The 21,482-nt window shown below is 28.5% G+C and overlaps 6 protein-coding genes across 6 annotated transcripts; 2 read left to right on the top strand and 4 right to left on the bottom strand.

Annotated features, from left to right (window-relative positions):
- Nucleotides 1-787: 787 nt before the first annotated feature.
- LOC130447520 (zinc finger protein 664-like) lies at nucleotides 788-2,948 on the bottom strand. The gene is made up of 2 exons (XM_056784385.1): nucleotides 2,536-2,948; nucleotides 788-2,190 (listed from the first exon to the last, which is right to left on the bottom strand). Exons 1-2 carry the CDS (start codon nucleotides 2,792-2,794, stop codon nucleotides 1,169-1,171), a joined length of 1,281 nt encoding a protein of 426 aa, XP_056640363.1. The 5' UTR covers nucleotides 2,795-2,948; the 3' UTR covers nucleotides 788-1,168.
- A 293-nt stretch (nucleotides 2,949-3,241) lies between these two features.
- Nucleotides 3,242-7,760, top strand: LOC130447819 (zinc finger protein 665-like). The gene is made up of 5 exons (XM_056784851.1): nucleotides 3,242-3,606; nucleotides 3,917-4,957; nucleotides 5,746-5,759; nucleotides 6,142-6,400; nucleotides 6,775-7,760. Exons 1-5 carry the CDS (start codon nucleotides 3,345-3,347, stop codon nucleotides 7,758-7,760), a joined length of 2,562 nt encoding a protein of 853 aa, XP_056640829.1. The 5' UTR covers nucleotides 3,242-3,344.
- A 1,138-nt stretch (nucleotides 7,761-8,898) lies between these two features.
- Nucleotides 8,899-11,676, bottom strand: LOC130447517 (zinc finger protein OZF-like). The gene is made up of 2 exons (XM_056784383.1): nucleotides 11,380-11,676; nucleotides 8,899-10,742 (listed from the first exon to the last, which is right to left on the bottom strand). The coding sequence occupies exons 1-2, from the start codon at nucleotides 11,540-11,542 to the stop codon at nucleotides 9,301-9,303; spliced, it is 1,605 nt and encodes a 534-aa protein (XP_056640361.1). The 5' UTR covers nucleotides 11,543-11,676; the 3' UTR covers nucleotides 8,899-9,300.
- A 272-nt stretch (nucleotides 11,677-11,948) lies between these two features.
- Nucleotides 11,949-12,927, top strand: LOC130447818 (zinc finger protein-like). Its single transcript, XM_056784849.1, has 2 exons — nucleotides 11,949-12,652; nucleotides 12,897-12,927. Exons 1-2 carry the CDS (start codon nucleotides 11,949-11,951, stop codon nucleotides 12,925-12,927), a joined length of 735 nt encoding a protein of 244 aa, XP_056640827.1.
- Nucleotides 12,928-14,295: 1,368 nt separating this feature from the next.
- LOC130447515 (zinc finger protein ZFP2-like) lies at nucleotides 14,296-17,317 on the bottom strand. Its single transcript, XM_056784381.1, has 2 exons — nucleotides 16,830-17,317; nucleotides 14,296-16,071 (listed from the first exon to the last, which is right to left on the bottom strand). Exons 1-2 carry the CDS (start codon nucleotides 17,122-17,124, stop codon nucleotides 14,417-14,419), a joined length of 1,950 nt encoding a protein of 649 aa, XP_056640359.1. The 5' UTR covers nucleotides 17,125-17,317; the 3' UTR covers nucleotides 14,296-14,416.
- A 924-nt stretch (nucleotides 17,318-18,241) lies between these two features.
- Nucleotides 18,242-21,117, bottom strand: LOC130447335 (gastrula zinc finger protein XlCGF57.1-like). Its single transcript, XM_056784100.1, has 2 exons — nucleotides 20,267-21,117; nucleotides 18,242-20,050 (listed from the first exon to the last, which is right to left on the bottom strand). Exons 1-2 carry the CDS (start codon nucleotides 20,532-20,534, stop codon nucleotides 18,351-18,353), a joined length of 1,968 nt encoding a protein of 655 aa, XP_056640078.1. The 5' UTR covers nucleotides 20,535-21,117; the 3' UTR covers nucleotides 18,242-18,350.
- Nucleotides 21,118-21,482: the final 365 nt, after the last annotated feature.

The following is a 21,482-nucleotide window of genomic DNA, read 5'->3' as shown; positions in this document are numbered from 1 at the left end:
CGATCCTCATGATTTTCCGAACATTTAGTCAAGTTGTAAAAAAGAAGACGAAAGTTTGACAAGACAATATGTCGCATGTATGTCGTTGAAATAGATTAATGTTTAATTGAGAATACATATATTAAAATAAAAGATATACATAAATAATTAACCTCCGAACATTTGGTTGAATATGTTTCCCTTTTCTTAGCTTTTCTGTAACTATGAAAAACAACTAAAAAAAGTTCAAAAAAATCTTGCACTTCATTATCAAACAAAAAATCGATAGAACAGCATTGTAGACATCAATTTCTTTCTTAATATTTTCGTTATCCATATTTTTTCTCAATACCCTCTTGTTATATTTTAGTTTTCTTGATAAAATAAATTTTTTGATTTTTAGTTTAAATTTGAAAATGAAATTTTTTAATTTTCCTTCAAATTACTCATTTCAAAACAAATTAACTTGTCACGACTCATTTACTCGGGAAAGTACGAAAAATAAACTGCAAACCAACAAATCCGTCAACTTCTAACATTGACAAGTTTAGTAGCCAAAATTACTTTCCACGTATAAACATAGCTTAAGGGATTGTTTCTTTCTTTTCTTAAATTGATTCGCAATCATTTGATAAGTGATCTATCTGATCCAAGATCGTAGTTATTATTTAACTTGTAAAAAAGAAGAAGATTGTTTAACAAGTCCTATGTAATAATTATTTATTTGAAAATAATAACGTTCAAATAAATATTCACTGCAAGGCTGCAAACCCAAAATAAAAATAACAGGAATAGAAATAAAACTCAATTTTTTTGTCAAATAATCATTTATTACATTATAAAGTAAAAATTCAACTTCAATAAAACGAGCTAATTGCATTGCAGTGTGTTATTTTCCTTATGTTAAATATTTACTATTAATCTGAATCATTGAGAAGTGTTTTTGAGCCCCTCTGAAGTATTTTGCAATTCTTATTCTGGTACACTTTTATTGCAATTACATATCTCTCCGTCATATGATTTCACGCCTATAAAGTCTTTTAAATTTATACATTCGATATTTTGAAAACGTTACTTGAAGATGGTATTCAGTTCCTAAATAAAAACTAAACATTTACGACCGGACAATCAATGATAACTGCCCACATGGATGTTTGTTTTAATATACTTTCTCTTTCAACAAGTTCAATCACATAGTTTTTATTTTGTGAGTTTTAAGCAAATGTTTATTCAAACTACATTTATATACAAACGATTTCAAGCAAATATTACATTTGAATAATTTTTCTCTTGTGTGACTTAGTGAATGTGAATTTAAATGACCTTTTTGCGTAAAAGATTTCATACAAATGTCACATTTGTATGGTTTTTCCCCTGTGTGAATACGTGAATGTGCAATTAAACTGGTTTTCCGCGTGAAGGTGTTGAAGCAAATGTCACATTTGAACGGCTTTTCTCCTGTGTGAATACGTAAATGTTTCTTCAAACTACTTTTCTGTAAAAAAGTTTTCAAACAAATGTCGCATTTGAAAGGCTTTTCTCCAGTGTGCACAGACAAATGATTGTTTAAATTGTTTTTGTACTGAAATGATTTTATACAAAAGCCACATTTGAATGGTTTTTCCCCTGTGTGAATGCGTGAATGTGCAATTAAACCGCTTTTCTGTGAAAATGCTTTTAAACAAACATTACATTTGAAAGGCTTTTCCCCTGTGTGTCTACGAGAATGCGATTTTAAATAATATTTTTGTGAAAATGTTTGTAAACAAATATCACATTTGAATGGTTTTTCTCCTGTGTGATAACGAATATGTACATTTAATCTACTTTTATGAAAAAATGATTTCAAACAAATATCACATTTAAATTGCTTCTCTCCTGTGTTAATATGCGAATGTTTATTTGTATTAATTTCTTCTTCAAATGATTTGGAAACCTCATGTACACGTGAGTTTAAATTATCTGTAACATCCGTGGTTTCTTCCACTTTCAATTCATCCTCAACTATTCCAATTTCATCTTTTATATCAAAAATACTATTATCACTTTCATTTTTATGGTGAAATTTAGTTTTATTTTGTTTTATACAATGATTTGTTGAAATGTGACATAAAAATTCCACTCGATTCGTGTATAAATTCCCACAATATACACATATCATAATCCCAGCAATGGTATTTGATTTAGTATATTTTCTGTTTCCTAGCAATCCTGTAATTGTTGAAGATATTTTTTTGGAAAATTTGTATAAAAAATTTATATATTTCAATTTTATAATCGCTAACAAGAGTAGCATTTTCATACAAAAATAGGATTATTAATTTGGGTTGTAATGCAAGAATGTACTACTCAAATATCAAAATGATCAACTCACATAAAATGCAGTCAAAGTTATTCTTGAAACACTAAATGAACTGGTAAAAGAAAACAAAATACCCCTAAGTTTGGTGTAAGTAAGGGAAAGAAATTGATACCTTTTGCTCATTATTGAATAATTACATCCTGCTCATAATATTTTTAATTTTAACTCAAGATATTAAAAAAAGTTCAATTTACCTTTTGATTTGGTTCGCTTTTTATGGCTTTTACTAATACTCTTTTTTGTTTTATTAGCTGCATCCACATTATCAAATATTTTAACCGTATCTAACAATAAGTTAGCAGTTACCCCATGTAAGACTGGTTGATCAATTTTTCTATTCATATTTTGATTTTTTAGCGTAAACACTTCGCCAATAAATTTTTGTTTTACATCGATATTTGATAGGAAATCATCGTAGACATCAATTTCTTTTTTAATATTTTCGATATCCATTTCTTTCTTATTAACTTTTTGTTATATTTTAGTTTTCTTGATTAAATTACTGTTTGAAAAATCAACTTAATGTGAAAAATGCAATTTGATTATTTATATGATTAATCTGATACTTTAAGGAGTTATTTCTTCTTCTAGATTAATATTCGTAATCAATTGATAGGTGATATTCTGATTCAGGATGTTAGTTTCCGAATAGCCCTTTCACAACATTATGCAGCTACGTAAAAAACATATTAAAACTTCATTACCTCTGTTCGCTGATTAAATTCCGAATGTTTTTAGAACCAAATTAAAAATTTTCTATTATTTTATAAATGAAACATTTTAGTTTATGATAAAACATATTTGACTTTATCTATGGCTTGCAAGCAACTGTGACTAGCTTTTCCAGGCTGTGACTATAAACTAAAGTATAGAGATAGAAGAAGAAATAAGTTTCGATAACTACGTTTATTTATTGTTTGCTTAATTCTATATTTCAAATAACATTGGTTTCAATTATTTGGAAATCTGATATGGAACAAAAAGTCCTCAAAAAAAAGTCTATATGCACGTTGATTTAGTTTGCAATATGGACATTAAACAAGAAATTAAAAACGAAGTACCTACGGCAACATTCCAAAATGTATTTATTGATAGTATACATAACATAAAACAAGAAATTATTGATGATTCAAATACACACCAAGCAATCGAAGAAACTACGATTGTAGGCAAAACAGAAGAGAACAAGTGTCATAAAGCGAATGAAAAAAATTTTGGAAATAAATTAAAATATTTAAAACATCGAAGACGAATTATTTCGAAAGGTATGTTAGAATTTTATATTTCTAGTATTTTCAGCTAAGCAAAATTATAGAATTGTTGACAAATGAAAAATGAATTTTGATATTTTATCGCTATAGAGATACTTCAAATTTTTTTCTATATTTATTTTAAGTTTTTTGTATATAACCAAATGTAACTTAGTGGATATACCTCGTATCGTTTAAACCGGTTTTTCAAAATTTGTCATATACTCGTATTATTTAAAATGTGTATAAATTGGAAGAATGTTAAAATTTTTTATTTTTTATAGAAACTTTCGATTTAAAATTAGTTTGAATTAATTTTTTTCAGAACTACTGAAAACTGGGAAACACATAAGCTCAAATACTATCGGTGGGATTAGAATATGTGAGTTTTGTGGAAATTTATACACAAAACGAACACAATTCATTTGCCATTTCTTTACAAATCATTTTATTAAATTACAAAATAAGAAGAAATTTCACTCTCAAAATATTAATAGCACAAATATTGTATTAACTAATCTCAGTTTGAAAAATGAAATAGTTGAACATGATTTAAAGTTGAACGATAATATCCATGCTCATACAAGTGGAAAACCATTCAAATGTAACATTTGTTTAAAAACTTTTTCTCGAAGATATGATTTAAATTCGCATATACGTAGTCATAATGGAGAAAAGCTATTTACATGCGACATTTGTTTCAACACATTTTCCCGTAAGAGTAGTTTAAATTCCCACGTGCGTATACACACTGGAGAAAAACCATTTAAATGTAACATTTGTTTAAAAACTTTTTCTCGAAGATATGATTTAAATTCGCATATACGTAGTCATACCGGAGAAAAGCCATTCACATGTGACATTTGTTTCAACACATTTTCCCGTAAGAGTAGTTTAAATTCCCACATCCGTATACACACTGGAGAAAAACCATTTAAATGTGATGTTTGCTTAAAAGCTTTTTCCCATAAAAGTCAGTTAAGTTCACATGTTTATAGTCACACAGGAGAAAAGCCATTCAAATGTGACGTTTGTTTGAAAACATTTTCCCTTAAAAGTAAATTGAATTTACATGTTTACAGTCACACGGGAGAAAAGCCGTTCGAATGTGACATTTGTTCGAAAACATTTTCACAGAAGTCTAATTTGAATTTTCATTTACGTATACACACAGGAGAGAAGCCGTTCAAATGTGAAATTTGTTCAAAAACTTTTTCACAAAAATATTGTTTAAATTCACATTTTTATAGTCACACAGGGGAAAAGCCATTTAAATGCGGCGTTTGTTCAAAAACTTTTTTACATAAGAATAGTTTAAATACACATATCCGTACACACGCTGAAGAAACCATCCAAAAAGATATTTGTTCAAAATAATTATAATGTAATAAAGGCACGCCTCATATAACAACCAAATGTAATTTACATTATCGGTGGTTTTAATTGAAAAATAACTGTGTATATACAGTTCAAACTTATTTAAAAAATATTTATGTGTATATTAATTCAAATTACCCGCCTTCTAATTTGACTTGTGTTGACAATTGATAGTTTTTGTATCTATCTTCATAAGACTAATAATTTATCTATGTGGTATGATGGTAGTCTACTTAAAACATTTATGTAATACTAATACATATATGATTTAAACGAACAATCTAGACTCTATAAAAAGAAGCAGAATTAATGTATTTTGAAAAGTATGCGTAGTTCAACATCCATGTTTCAAACAAATTCATTTATCTATTACTTAACGATATTTTACGTAGGTAATGTTAAAATATCATATAACTATTACTAATAAACTGAATATTCTTGAGAATTTAATATTTGATTTATATACAAACCACATCTTTAAAAAAGAAAGACAATTGTGACTCGTTTGTCCAGATCATGTGGTCTATTACATACAAATAAAAAATTAGAATGAAGTATTTTTAGGACACAATTCATTTGTTATTTTTTATCTCATTCACGGTTAATGTATTTCGTTTTAATTATATTCATTTTAATCATAATTTGATGTAATTGAAATGGAGAAAACAATCTTTTAAAGATTTTCCATTTTACGTGGATATTATTTGAAATCTTCCTGGTAAAAGGATCAACTATAGAATATATGAAACTATTATTAAAGATCTTAATTTTCTTTAGACTTAAGAAATGAAGTAAACTTAATTAATTGTTAATATAAATTCTTCAAATGTCAACTGCTATTTTCTTCTTCTGATCAATATTTTCATATGAGATAATAATTAAATCTTCAACCACATCTTATAAAAAGAAATTAATTGACTTGAGACAAGTTTAATGTATTCAAATTTGAGTTATGGATGGATCTGCCACTATATGTGGAAAAATTGTGAATTTGAAAACGATTTCTCTGATTTTAAATTCAACAGCTCCAAATAGTAGCTTGATTATCCAGACCATGTAGGCTATTATATAAATATATTAGAAGAAGAAAGAAGTATCTATTTCCACGTTTTCTTCAAGTATTCAGTATTATTATTTTGATATAATTAATATAAAGTAAAAAATCGTTAAAAAATGGATACACAACATGGGTTTGTTTGTAATATTGACATTAAACAAGAAAAGAAAGACGTAATGCTTCCATCAACTTTTCAAAATGTTATTAATGAGAGTACGCATCTTATAAAACAAGAAATTGATGACGATATAAATATAATACCTGTATTTGAAGATTATACGACTGCAGTTAAAACAGAAAGGGGTAGTTCCCTTAAGATTAATATACATAATGTTAGAAAACAATTTAAATATGGAATATCACCTAAATTGAAAAGTAAGTAAAACACATTTAATGTCTATTTAGAAGCTCGTATTTTGTGTCAGAATCTTTATATGTGTAGTATCTTGAGTTTTTTTTTCATTACCATAATAGTCAAGAGTTGTTAACAGTTAATTTTATATTTTATTCGTACAAAAATATTTAATGGTCGATTTGAAATTGATGTGAAGCACTACTGAACTTCAGAGCACTGCACCTGGGAGTTCTGTGTTCCCCAGTATCACAGCTAGAATGGGTGACATGTAGATCCTGTACATTGTTCGATACATTCTAATTTTGGCTACTTTCCATATTTCATTCATATGATGTTTTGTTTGTCTTTCTTCATATGAATTTCTATCGAAAGTTAGTGTCGAATGTTTTTTTAGAACTTTTTAAAGATGGTAAACACTTGAATACCATTGGTGGGATTATGATTTGTGAGTTTTGTGGAAATTTATTCACAAAACGAAAAGAATACCTTTACCACGTTTCTATAAATCATTTCATGAAATTGAAGAAATCCAAATTCTACCGAAAAAAAAATCGCACTAAAGGTAAAGTAATTAAAAACATTTTTATCAGAAATCTTCAATATGATGTGAAAAATGAAATTGAAATAGTTGAACATAATTTAAAAGCTGAATTAGAAGATAACGCACCCACTGATGATGTCCTCGATCGAAAAGAAAAGCCATTTGAATGTGATAATTGTTCAAAAACTTTTTCACGAAAATATGCTTTGAATTTACATTATCGTATTCACACAGGCGAAAAGCCGTTCAAATGTGACGTTTGTTTGAAGACGTTTTCGCAGAAATGTTATATGAAATTCCATTCACGCATTCACACTGGAGAAAAGCCCGCCAAATGTAATATTTGTTCTAAAACTTTCAGGCGGAAAAGTGTTCTGAATGTACATATGCGTAGTCACACGAAAGAAAAACCATTCAAATGTGACATTTGTTCAAAAACTTTTTCACACAGATATTCTTTGAATATACACATGCGCAGTCACACAGGAGACAAGCCGTTCGAATGTGATATTTGTCTGAAAACTTTTTCTCGGGGCAGTCATTTAAAATCACATTCTTATAGTCACTCCGGTGAAAAGCCATTCAAATGTGACATTTGCTTGAAAATGTTTTCAAGGAAATATCATTTAAGTACACATTTGCGTATCCACACAGGTGACAAGCCCTACAAATGTGATGTTTGTTCGAAAACTTTTTCGCGGAAAAGTCATTTAAATTTACATTCAAATATTCATACAAGAGAAAAGCCGTTCAAATGTAATATTTGTACAAAAACGTTTACAAGAAAATATCGGTTAAATTCCCATTTGCATATTCACACAGTTGAAAACATACAGTAACAAATATTTTCCTATAATCACAAGTATTTCCGTACATGTGTGGAAAATTATTCAAACTAAGACATATTATGAATATTTATTTTCAAAATATTCGTTTTTTCCACTTATATTCAATCTAAATCACCGAAAAAACAAACAACAACAATATACACTTAACATAACCTCACTCATATCTGTCAATAATTATGGATCATTCCAGAACTAGCGAAAATCAAGTGTCACTAGATGGCGCTGAATTTGGCTTCTATGTTAGGGTATTTTATGCTGTTTAGTTTTTTTATATGTTCTTAGTGATTTTGGTAGGATTGTCTTTATGTTTGTAATTTCCGTTATTTCTAAAAGTGATCTCGATTTAACCGTGAACCAAGTTAATATATAATATTTTTCACGTTTTACATTTTATTTATGGGGGTATGTAGGCGATCGAGCTACTACTCGTTCAATGTTTGTAAAAACAGTTTTCTTCCTAATTTATTTTGGATTAAAATGTCAAGTTATGTAATATACTATCACCTACAATATAATTTTTTTATATACCTTGTAATACCTTTCAACTGTTGGGGTCAATTTATAAACTTTTATGCTCGCGCTCACGTTGGCGCCCTCGTTCGCGTTAAACAAATTAAACAGATAAAGAAGTGTGATTTATAAACAAAAACGCCTGCATTCGCCTTCCTATAGTGCTTCAGATTTCCAGAAGGTTTGAACAATCGTCATAGATAACCATACATGAAGACATTTCATCTTTAAAATTAAAAGAAATCACTGAATTGTTAATACTTATCATATAACCCTCGTTTATTTATAAACATGGATAAGACTATGTCCCTATCAATTTGTTCAGTTTTTAATCTAGTGATCGTGATTGTCCGAATGTGATGCATAATCAGCATATATGATTTATGAAGTGTACGTTCCTTTTTCAAATTTTATCTATGTTTGAAGATAATTTTACTTTTCCGAATGTTGTGTTGGTTACATTGAGAATCGGACATCTGTCAATTTCAATATGCAAGTGTAACCCCTAGGAGATGATTGTCGATTTATATGGATAAACAACAATGAAAACTTGTTTTTTGTAGTAAGATTTTTATCATACAGGTTGTTGTGATATAATTTACACAATTAAAATTTCGAATTACTTTGAAATGAGTATATTTTGTAAAATAAAAAGTTACAAAGTATTACGAATTACATTTTTCATACCTGAATAAAAAATGATTTAAATAACCAATCTTTCGTATTAACATTGTAGTTTTTCTACATATTTTTAATGAAAATATTGTTGTATTATAATTTGTAATTGATGTGAGTGTTGTTAACCAAGAAATCTTAAGGCCGTGTGATATGTAGTTTTCGATATTGTTCTGTGTATAGTTTTTAATCATAACAAATACTATATAAAGTCATTTCGATTTCAAATACTGTACAAAAATACCATCCCCTATCATATTTCTGTACAGTATAGGTCAAATATCGTGTTTATATTTGGGGTTCAACCTACCCTAATAACTCATTATGAATGTGCATTCGTATTGTTTTATTGCGAAAAAGTGTCACATTTTTCATCTGTATGATTTCGCATATGTCTATTTAAACTTCTTTTCCACGAATAAGTTTTTAAACAAATGTCGCATTTGAACGGCTTATCACCTGTGTGTATATACGAATGTTTTGTTAATGATCTTTTCTGTGTGAAAGTTTTTAAACAAACATCACACTTGAATGGTTTGTCCCCTGTGTGACTGAATGTATGTAGATTCAAACTTTCTTTACGTGAAAAACGTTTTAAACAGATTTGACATTTGAATGGCATATCTCCTGTATGAATGCGCAAATGTGTATCAAAAGTTGATTTCACCAGAAAAGTTTTTAAACATTTTTCACATTTATATCGCTTTTCATCCTTATGAATTTGCGTGTGTATATTCAAATTGCTTTTTTGAGAAAAAGTTTTCTCACAAATTTCACATTTGAATGGTTTTTCTCCTGTGTGAATTAGAACATGTTTATTTAAATCACTTTTTTGCGCGAAACATTTTGAACAAACGTCACATTTATAAGGTCTTTCACCTGTATGCGTACGAACATGTCTGATCAAAGTTATTTTCAAAGGAAAAGTTTGCAAGCAAAAGTCACATTTGAACGGCTTTTCTCCTGTATGACTCCGCATATGATCCTTCAAACTAATTTTATAAGGAAATGATTTCATACAAATAACACATTCGAATGGCTTTTCTCCTGTATGTGTGAATATATGCATATTTAAATTACCTTTTTGGGAAAAAGTTGCCAAACAAATATCACATTTGAAAGGCTTTTCTCCTGTGTGACTACGCGCATGCATATTCAATTTACTTTTATGGGAAAATGTTTTCAAACAAAGGTCGCATTTGAAAGGCTGTTCGTCTGTGTGACTACGCATATGCACATTAAAATTACATTTGTAAGAAAACGATTTCAAACAAATCTCGCATTTAAACGGCTTCTCTCCAGTGTGAATACGTGTAGTTAATCCACCATTTTGCGATAAAGTTTTTGAACAACCGTCGCATTTGAAAGGCATAACCAAATGCTTGTTCAAACTAATTTTATACAGAAAATATTTCATACAAATAACACATTTGAATGATTGTCTTTTTAATTCCACATCAGTTTCCGAACACATATTTGAACTACTTCCTTCCTCGTGTACATTTGAGCTTAAATTATCAGTTGAATTGATCTGATTCGTGGTTTCTTGCAACTCTACTTTCAATTCATGTTCGACTATTTCAATTTCATCTTTCACATCAATGTTTTCCATTATACAAGTATCATTTTCACTTTTATGGTGAAGTTTAATCTTATTTCTTTTTATGCAATGATTTTTAGAAACGTGATATAGAAATTCTACTTGTTTCATGTATAAATTCCCACAATATACACATATCATTAACCCTTTAGAATTGGGTTCAATAAATTTTCCATTTCGAAGTAGTCCTGTAAGTTTCAAGACAATTGGAATTAATTTTTCGAAATTGTGCTACCTACTACATGATACAAACTTATGATTATGTCACTAAAGTTAGCGGAGACAAAAAACGTGAAAAATTAAGTGCCATATTACAAAATTTTCAGCTGTGATAGTTTTTGAGAAATTGGCTGTTCTGCTAACTTTAGAAAAATGCTCAATATGTGCAAAATCGATATATAATTGGAGTAGAATGCTTCCATAATTAAATGCTCTGTTGTTCAATGATATAAACAATTTTTTTTCCATTGTTGGACGACAGGGAAAAATCGAGTTTTCAGCAAAACATTATCATAGGTGAAGAATTATAGGCTTGTTAAGGGCTGTATAATAAAATGCTCGACTAATGTTGTTAGATCATTTTTTTTGTAACTTCTCCCAAAAATTCAATTTGTTTCTCAGTATTTAATTAACATGATTGTAATCTGTAGATCAAAATACAAATCTGTCATGAGAAGTTTTTTACCCTCTACTGTATAATTTGGGAATTTAACACATAGCATATATTGCTGCAAGGGAGATACTATAAATAAGAAATTTACAATTTTACCAATTCATAGTTAAAAAAAATGCAAACATATGTAGCTATTTATCAATTCAACTCACCTGGTGATTTTGTTTCATTCCCACAATTAACTTTTGAATGTTTGAGTTTGTTTCTAATAACATTGTGTTGATAGAAAATGTTTCTTTTCGTTTCAACTACATTAACAGAATTAATATTTCTAACCTTATTTGAGTCATCGGTCATTTTTTTTGTATTATTCATATTAAATATAAAATTATCGTGGATATTTCTACCCTATCAAATTCATTTTCAATTACGCGTGAACAAAAAAATTGTAGGAAAATAATAAATTAATCCCCAAAACTAATAATTTATTCTTCTTCCGTTTCTTTATTGTGAACTCTATTAGCTAGTTAAACAAGTCACATAAATAAAATTTCAGTACATAGAAAAATAAAAATTATGATTTAATCTAATAAATTGATATTTTAAAAACCATATAGCGTTATATTTTGTTAAGAATTATTTCGATATTAATAGTCATCAATTTAAATACATACAAATATGTCATATAATCCATTAGAAGTGAACATACGACAAGTTGAAGAAGAAGAAGAATATGACTTTTTAAGTGAAAGAATTTTCTTATAATGTAAATGAAACAAATATGGAGCAAAACGTAGTTAAGGAAGAAATCGATATCCACGATGATTTTGTTTGTAATATAAACGTTAAACAAGAATTAGTAGACGAAGTGCCTACTTTTCAAAATGTAGTTGATGGTAGTAAACATCACATTAAACGGGAAATAAATTATGACCTGAATCCAGTTCAAGTATTAGAAGAACCTATGATTGCAGATGTAACAAAGGAAGACACCTTTCATGAGGTTAAAATAGAGCACGATAACATCGAAAACGAACATTTACGCACAGGAGAAAAATCGTTCAAATGTGATATTTGTTTGAAATCGTTTTCGAGTAGGAGTGGTTTCAGAAGACATTCACTCACTCATACTGGAAAAAAACCAATCAAATGTGATATTTGTTCCGTATCGTTTTTATGGATGAGTGAATTAAAAAGACATTTACTCATTCACGGACGAGAAAAACTATTTAAATGCCACTTATGTGGGAAATCGCTTAGTCAGAAAGGGGACTTCAAGAGACATTTACATGGACACACGGGAGAGAAGCCATTCCGATGTGATATTTGTTTGAAAACATTTTCCGAAAAAAGATATTTAAAGGATCATTCATTCAGTCACAGAGAAGTGAGAGAAAAGCCTTTTCAGTGTGATATTTGTTTGAAATCTTTTCTGAGGAAATGCCAACTCTTAACGCATTCACGTAGTCACACAGGAGAAAAACCGTATAAATGTGAAATTTGTTTTAAATCATTTGGAGATAAAACTTATTTAACCAAACATTTACGTAATCATCCAAGAGAGAAACCCATAATATAAATGAAATTCAAATTTGTACCAAATAAAAGAAAAACTATGAATTTTAAAATTTTTTATTGAAGAATAGGAGTGAATATTTAAAAATTAGAACAATATAGTATAAAATTTGTTACATATTCTTTTATTTAAAACATAGAGTTAATATTACAGGTACAGAGATCATTGTTTGGAAGTTTGTTAAAGTGAAGCCAAATCAGGAAAATCTGTATACCATTCACTCTACTCTCCTTTGATTGATTGGATTTTGAATATTAATTCTATGCATAAAACACCAATAAGAAGTGAGTATATAGAAATAAAGAATGATAAACGAATGCTTTCTTTTTCTTCCAATATTACAATACCACTTTCATGTTGTTCTCTGTATCTTTAATATTAACTCTATTATTTTGAATGATGTAACACAAAATGATATCATTTAGTGGATTTTAACATTAAGGTTTATTTTTTTTTTGAAGGTATTTAATGCTCCTTATAAATAGTTTCGAAAAAGCCCTCGTATATTATTACCAAAAGTTGAATTCATAAATATATACGAAATGTTCAAAGAGTTATGTTCTTCATTTTTTCTATTGAAATTTCTTTTGTTTTCAAATTAGAATTTCGTTGTACCAAATGTATAGAGACTTTTTTAAGTAAAACTAATTCAAATTTAAAAGTTTTATAATTTAATTTTTGTAGAATAGACAATCTTAATAAAATTAATACACTTCTTGGTATTAATTTGTCTATGAGCTAAAATCTACAACTGGTAGTTCAAACGATTCAATCTAGGCGAAAAAATAGAAGAAGAATTTTGATTTATATGTTTGTTAAATTTTTTCCAAACATCCTTTATTAACTTTCCATTTACATTAAAATGAACTAAGACACTCACTTATGTGAGTATCTTACATTCTAATACTGCTAAGTGAATACAAGTCAGTTGATACAGATTATTTACATCAATCACTGTTTCCAATAATTTTGTATTGTCCACTTATTTGCTTATTTTGATGAAAAAATCTGACAATGTGACGTTCTCAACCCCAATTTCAATCGGAGTTCACAAAATTCACTAAAGCACACGGTCCACAAGCTTGTGGGTAAAAACTCAGTAAGGTCTTAGTTCTAATACTAAAAAGGAACATGCATTGAATTGAATTACGACATCACAGGTGAGAATAATCGGAATTTTGTGATAAATGGAAAACAACTATTGTTTTTATAAAATAGTCTGCCGTAAGGAGGTTAATTTTGTTGTGATTTCCATGTTCCAATTTAACCAAACACTACAAAACCGTAAATTATGTCAGCCTGAGTTTGATTAATTGGAATTTATTTTGTCAAGTAATTGAAAACTAAACTAAAAAGATTTGTTTAAATCAGAACATGAAAATCACATCAAATTTGATGACGCCGAAAACCCAGTTGATATTATTCAAGAAATTACCTTTTTTTTCAAATTCAATTCAATCTAGCATTTCATTTCAACAGCTCAGAGCAAAAGGGTTAAACTCATAGGTATTGGTAAACACTGAACCAAAGTGATTGAAGAAAAATTGTAAAAAAAGATCCATAAAGATTTATTTTTGATAATGTTATAGCAGCTGTAAGTTACATAACATAAGAAATAAATAATAAATCTAATATTATGAGGTATTAATTGAATGTTCTTGTATAAACGGATGTTAATTTGTGTTAAATTTATCAAAATAACCCAAATGTGCATTTGAATTGTTTTTCTGTGAAAAAGTGTCACATTGAAATGGATTTTCACCTGTATGATTTCTCATATGTCTATTTAAACTTCTCTTCCACGAATAAGTTTTTAAACAAATGTCGCATTTGAACGGCTTATCACCTGTGTGTATATATGAATGTTTTGTTAATGATCTTTTCTGTGTGAATGTTTTCAAACAAACATCACATTTGAATGGTTTCTCCCCAGTGTGACTGAATGTATGTATATTCAAACTTTCTTTCTGTAAAAAACTTTTTAAACAGATTTCGCATTTGAATGGCATATCTCCAGTGTGAATGCGCAAATGTGTATCAAAAGTTGATTTCAGGGGGAAAGTTTTGAAACAAATGTCGCATTTATATCGCTTTTCATCTGTATGAATTTGCGTGTGTATATTCAAATTGCTTTTTTGAGAAAAAGTTTTCTCACAAATTTCACATTTGTATGGTTTTTCTCCAGTGTGAATGAGAAGATGTTTATTTAAATCGCATTTTTGTGAAAAACATTTTAAACAAATGTCACATTCGAATGGTTTTTCACCTGTATGGATACGAATATGTCTGTTCAAACTCATTTTCAGAGGAAAAGTTTTCAAACAAATGTCGCATTTGTGTCTATTTCCTTCTGTATGAATTTGCGAATGTAATGTTAAAGTATTTTTTTGTGAGAAAGCTTTCAAGCAAATGTGACATTTGTATGGTTTTTCTCCTGTGTGTACATAAAAATGCTTATTCAAATCGCATTTCTGTGAAAAACGTTTCATACATACATCACATTTGAATGGTTTTTCCCCAGTGTGGATACGCATATGTCTGTTTAAACTGATTTTCCTTGAAAAATCTTTCAAACAAACGTCGCATTTGAATGGCTTTTCACCTGTGTGAATATGCAAATGTTTTCTTAAACAACTTTTCTGTTTGAAAGATTTCTTACAAATACAACATTTGAATGGTTTTTCCCCTATATGACTATTTAAATGTGTGTTTAAATTATTTTTCTGAGCAAATGTTTTCGAACAAATATCACATTTGAACGGCTTTTCTCCAGTATGTATACGCATATGTATGTTGAAACTCATTTTCAATGGAAAAGTCTTTGAACAAATTTTGCATTTGAATGGTTTTTCGCCGGTGTGATTCAACAGATGTGTATTCAAATTATTTTTCTGAGCAAACGTTTTTGAACAAAAATCACATTTGTATGGCTTTTCTCCTGTGTGGATACGCATGTGTATGTTTAAACTTATTTTTTGACGAAACTTTTTCAAACAAATGTTGCATTTGAATTTTTTTTCTCTTTTTCGTTTATGGAAATATTGAATTTTCCGACTTTCATTTTTCAATTCCGGTTTCAAATCATGTTCAAGTATATCAATTTCATTTTTCACATCTCCATCTTGATTTCTAGGAATGATATGATAATTTTTTTCACTTTTTATGCAATTTATTTTTTTTCGTTGAAATTTCTTCTGTTTCATAAAATGATTTGTAGTAAAGTGAGAAAGGAATTCTTTACGTTTGGTGTATAAATTTCCACAAAATTCACAAGTTATAATTCCAGCAAAAGTATAAAATTTCACATGTTTTTCACTTTTTAATTTATCTACAAAAAAAATAAAATTTCTAAAAATTCTAAATTTCTCTATAGAATCAGAAATTTTTGAACTTATACTTTTGAAAGTTGTCAGTGTGCTTAACATAAGTCGGATTCGAGAAGAAAAAGGTGTGTATCATTGAGAGTTGACTAATTGACAACACAGTATTCATGTCCAACAAGAGCCCAAAGAAATGTGAAGAGAGGCTGTGAATGGCTGGACAGTCGGAAGAAAACTTAAGATAGCTAACCTTGAACCAAAACGGCCAGTTACTGGCCTTAAATTAACCTCAGCCCATTAACGTTTTGTCAGAGAATATGTTAATGGGAATTCATTTTGTTCTAAGATGAAAGTAGATTGTATCTGCATAGTAGCAATAGATGAGGACGAGTCTACAGAAGTCCCGAAGAAAGATTTGCGCAGTGTTGCATAGAAAAACAAGTGGCTTTTGGAGGAGGTCATCTTTATGGAAGCCAAAACCAAGTGCAACGGAGCTTATTCTAAAGCTAAGACTAATGGTTTTGTTCATTATAAAATAATTATGTACTGTTTGAGGCAATTAGTCGAGAAAAGACAATTCCAGTCACTAATAGCAATGAGAGTTTAATTTAAACCAAGATAAGTAGGTAATCATTGAGCAATCTAACTTTGCATTAATGGAGCAATGAATTCAAAAAAAATCATCAAGTTTTCGTGAATAAAACACTCTAAATATAATAAAAGCAATATTTATGTAATACAGACAAATATTAATGAGATAACTCACCTTTAGATTTCTTTTTCCTTTCACATTTTACTTTTGAGTATTTGAATAAGTTTATATTATTTGTACATGTATCAATATTATCAAATATGTCCCTTTCTGTTTTAACTGTAAGCATACACTCTTCAAACGTGGGAATTGTATCGAAATCCTCGTTAATTTCTTGTTTAATAGGATTTATATTTTGAATAGTTGTTATAGGTTCTTCGTAACTCAATTCTTGTTTAATATATATATTCCGATCCAAATCATTGTGAGTATCAATTTCTTCTTTAACAATCTTTTGCTCGGTTTCCATTATGGATTATATCCAATTCGAAATTATTTGTATGTTTATAAAAAAATATAACCTTGCCTTAGCGTGGGATAATAGATAAATGAACAAGTACATTTTCTTCTTTTTTAGTATTATGATCTAAAAAACTAGGTTAAGCAATTCAGATTGAAAACATTGTTAGGTCATTATTTAACGTTAATGTAAATATTTGAAACCAAAGATAATATCTCATTTATATTAGTATAAGTAGTTGTAAACTATATTTTATGAATAATTTTTCTATGTTACACCATATATTATATTACTAAGTAATAAATTTTTTATATAATAATGTATGTATGTATGCGAGTCCATCACGATCTCTTAAAAGAAGAAGGATTGTCAATGTCAAAACTATAATCTCATTCTAAATAAATCAACAAAGATAGCTTCATATAATAAACATTTAATTTTTGTCTCTATTTTACCACAGTTTAGCTTTTATAACATAAGACAATCATAACTTTATAAAAGAAGTATTTCAACATGAAAAAAACAATTTCATATTTACAACAAGAAACATATTTATAAATCTACAACCTTTCGATTCTTATAAGAAATTGAAAACTGGGTAAAAATAGAACCATATAAAATTCGAACCCGAGACCCGCAGTTGGAAGGCACGGAGCATCTACATTGAGCCATAATCGACTTGGAATATGCAAGTTGTAATCTGTTTATTAACGTACCATGTTTACCATAAACAATTTGATATAGTTTATGAAATACTTTTTTAATTTGATATGCTTTAAAAGAGTGTTTTTTAGTTTATTTAAACTATATTTATTTTTCACTTTTTCAATTCATACCACCCTCGAATTATGGATTTGCTGCTTATATACCTACACCTCGTCGAAACTTACATCGAGTCTGAACGGTGTAATTGGTAAGGTTGTCAAAGTGCTTAATTTCCAATACGACGATCGAAGGTTTGTGTGTTTTGATGTTAGATATATATAAATGAAAGTGACTTTCCTTTAACCCAACCGGGAGGAGCTGTTGAGGTTGCCTCATTATATTGCCGGAAAAGTCAAGAAAATTTCATATTATGGCCTATAAATATTTTTTAAACTGGCAAAAGGAAAATGAAACCATTAAATTTTCTCAATCGACTTGGTAGTATGCTTTATTGAATTATTTAATTCTCCAACACAAGGGTTTTTATTATTTCCAGTTTTCGGACTATATATATAATTATGTTACCAAAACTATTTTTTTGTGTCACTTTTTATAGAGTTTCCTCCTTTGTGACAACAAGAATGTTTATTTAAACTCCTTTTATATAAAAAAGTTTTGTTACAAAAGTCACATTTGAACGGCTTTCCTCCAATATGAATACGTGAATGGTTGTTCAAACTATTTTTAATCGAAAAAGTTTTCGAGCAAATTTCACATTTAAATGGCTTCTCTCCTGTATGACTACGTAGATGCTTGTTAAAATTGCCATTTTGTGTAAAAGATTTCCCGCATAAATGGCATTCGAATGGTTTTTCTCCTGTATGGGTGAGCAAATGTCTTTCTATTTTACTTTTCCATAAAAACGATTTCGGACAAATATCACATTTGAATGGTTTTTCTCCCTTGTAATTACACGGATGTATATTTAAATTAAATTTCTGTGCAAAAGTTTTAAAACAAATTTCACATTTAAATGGCTTCTCTCCTGTGTGAACACGAAGATGTCTTAGTAAACTTTTTTTATGTAAAAAAGTTTTTGCACAAATGTCACATTTGAATGGTTTTTCTCCCGTGTGAATAAGCAGATGTTTATTCAAATTAAATTTCATTGAAAACTGTTTATTACAAGTATCACACTTGAATGGTTTTTCACCTCTATGGGTAAGAAAATGTATATTTAAAGTTTGTTTAAGTGAAAAAGATTTCGTACAAATATCACATTGAAATAGCTTTTCATCTGTGTGACTGAGCAGATGTTTATTTAGATCAAATTTACGTGGAAAACTTTTTAAACAAATGTCACATTTAAATGTGTTTTCTCTTGTTTTACTACACGAATGTAAATTTAAATTACTTTTCTGTGCGAAAGTTCTCATACAAACATCGCATTTGAATGGCCTTTCTCCTGTGTGAATACGAAGGTGCGTTTTCAAATTACTTTTCTTTAAAAAATTTTTCAAACAAATATCACACTGAAACGGCTTTTCTCCTGTATGAATCCGCAAATGTTTATTCAAATTATCTTTTTGTGGAAAACTTTTCCGACAAATATCGCACTTAAACGGTTTCTCTATTTTCTTCTTTTCTTCTTTGTGAATACTCAAATGTTTGTTCAAGTTACTTTTTACTGAAAAACTTTTGTGACAAACATTGCATTTGTATGGCTTTTCTCCTGTGTGAATACGAAAATGTGTATTTAAATTACTGTTTTTTGAAAAACTTTTCGAACAAACATCACATTTAAATGGTTTACATTCCATGTGAGTACCCAAATGTTTATTTAAATTACACTTCACTGAAAAACTTTTCAAACAAATGTCACATTTGTAAGGCTTCTCTCCTGTGTGAATACGAAAATGTAAATATAAATTAGCGTTTTTTGAAAAAGTTTTTGAACAAATTTCACATTTGAACGACTTTTCTACTTTGTTAACCTGCAAAAATCTCTTCGATTTCTCATTTTCATCTACAATATCTTGAATTTTGTCTTTCAAATCATGTTCGGCTACTTCAATTTCATGTTTTACATCTTCAACTTTCGACTTAAAATTTTGAATTTTCCTCCTAGTTATAATTTTCTGATTAAATTCCTTTTCATAAAGTAATTTATTTTGATTTATACAATGATTAGTTGAAAAATGATAGAGGAATTCTATTTGTTTTGTATATAAATTTCCACAAAACTCACATATTATAATCCCAGCAACATTATTCAAGTTGGAGAGTTTTCCTGCAAACAGAAAACTTTCTAACATTTGAAATTTGTATAAAGAATTGAAAAAAAAAATTCTATTACAAATTGTACATTAGAGTTATGTCTCGTTTGTGAATTACATACAGATATTTATCATGCAAATTTAATACATTGTTGTTAAATCATTATTTTCTCAATCTTAATAATTAACAAAAAAAAAAACTGAATAACAATGTTACAAGTACAACTCACCTTTTGATTTAATCCGCTTTCCAATTTTTCTTCTTGAATTTACAAATTTGTTTTTATTATGTATATAAACTTCATAGGAATCGCCACTTTCTACTTTAGGTGCAACAATAGATTCTCCAACTACTATATTTGAATCAGTAATTTCTTGTTTAATGCCACAATTTTCCTTATGTACTTCATCAATCAATTCTTGTTTAACATCCATATTCCAAACGAAAACATCGTGAACATCAATTTCTTCTTTAATAACTTTTTGCTCCAAATCCATTCTTTCGGGATTATATTAAATCAATAGTTCTAAATGTTATTTGAGCTATAAAAGTATATAACTTCTTCTTTTCCATACAATGAGATAAATGGACTAATCGCAGAATAACAACGCCCAACCCTAATACAATTACAACCACGGATGTATATTATCTAAATGTCTGGTTTATGTACATAAAATTATTCAATTTGAAAAGTGTATAACTCACTGTTATGAATTAACCTTTAATTTTTAAAATTTCTTTGTATAGGAAGCTTCGGTTGTTGTTAAGAGGTAAATTTAGGTCTGCTATGCATTCTAAATGGTTTTATAGCTACAAGTATGTAAGACCATGATAACAAATAAAAAAGAGAGTGACAAAGATTGTATTACCGTGTACGACCAATGGGAAAAACCACGAAGCGGCCATAATGGAATATTAGCCAATAAGGAAAACGCGCGAAAACTCAAATGGAAACAACAAAAACCCAAAATTAATTTTTGAAGATTTGAAAAATGTGCGAGAAATAAAAAAAAACAAAGTAGTATTTGAATCCATTAAATGTTAGTGTACAATTGTAGTTTGGGAAAACAACCAAAAAAACCGAATAAAGTTTTATATTGAAATTGTAGTTAAATTCATTCAATATATACACAATAACCTAACTAGAATTATATATTTTTTTTCAGAAGATGAATTATATTGAATAACATATTTGATGACAGTAGTTTGCTTTTCATAATATTTTATACTTAACAAGAAAAGAGAAATTTGTTTGGTATATTTTGTGTGGGATGAGGATTTTTTTTATAGTAAGGGGGATTAATTCGATTCGCGCTTCTTTAAAAAAACTATTTCGCAAAAAAATTGAAAAGAAAAGGTAACAAATAACTTCACGAAACAAATAAATCTGCGCACAAAAGTTTACAGCAAAAGCATTTGCTTACCCCACGGCGGTCATTTTTAAA

The sequence above is a fragment of the Diorhabda sublineata genome, chromosome 8 (genome assembly GCF_026230105.1).
Source record: "Diorhabda sublineata isolate icDioSubl1.1 chromosome 8, icDioSubl1.1, whole genome shotgun sequence".
NCBI classification, from domain to species: domain Eukaryota; kingdom Metazoa; phylum Arthropoda; class Insecta; order Coleoptera; family Chrysomelidae; genus Diorhabda; species Diorhabda sublineata.
This window is presented reverse-complemented; position numbering and strand designations above follow the sequence as displayed.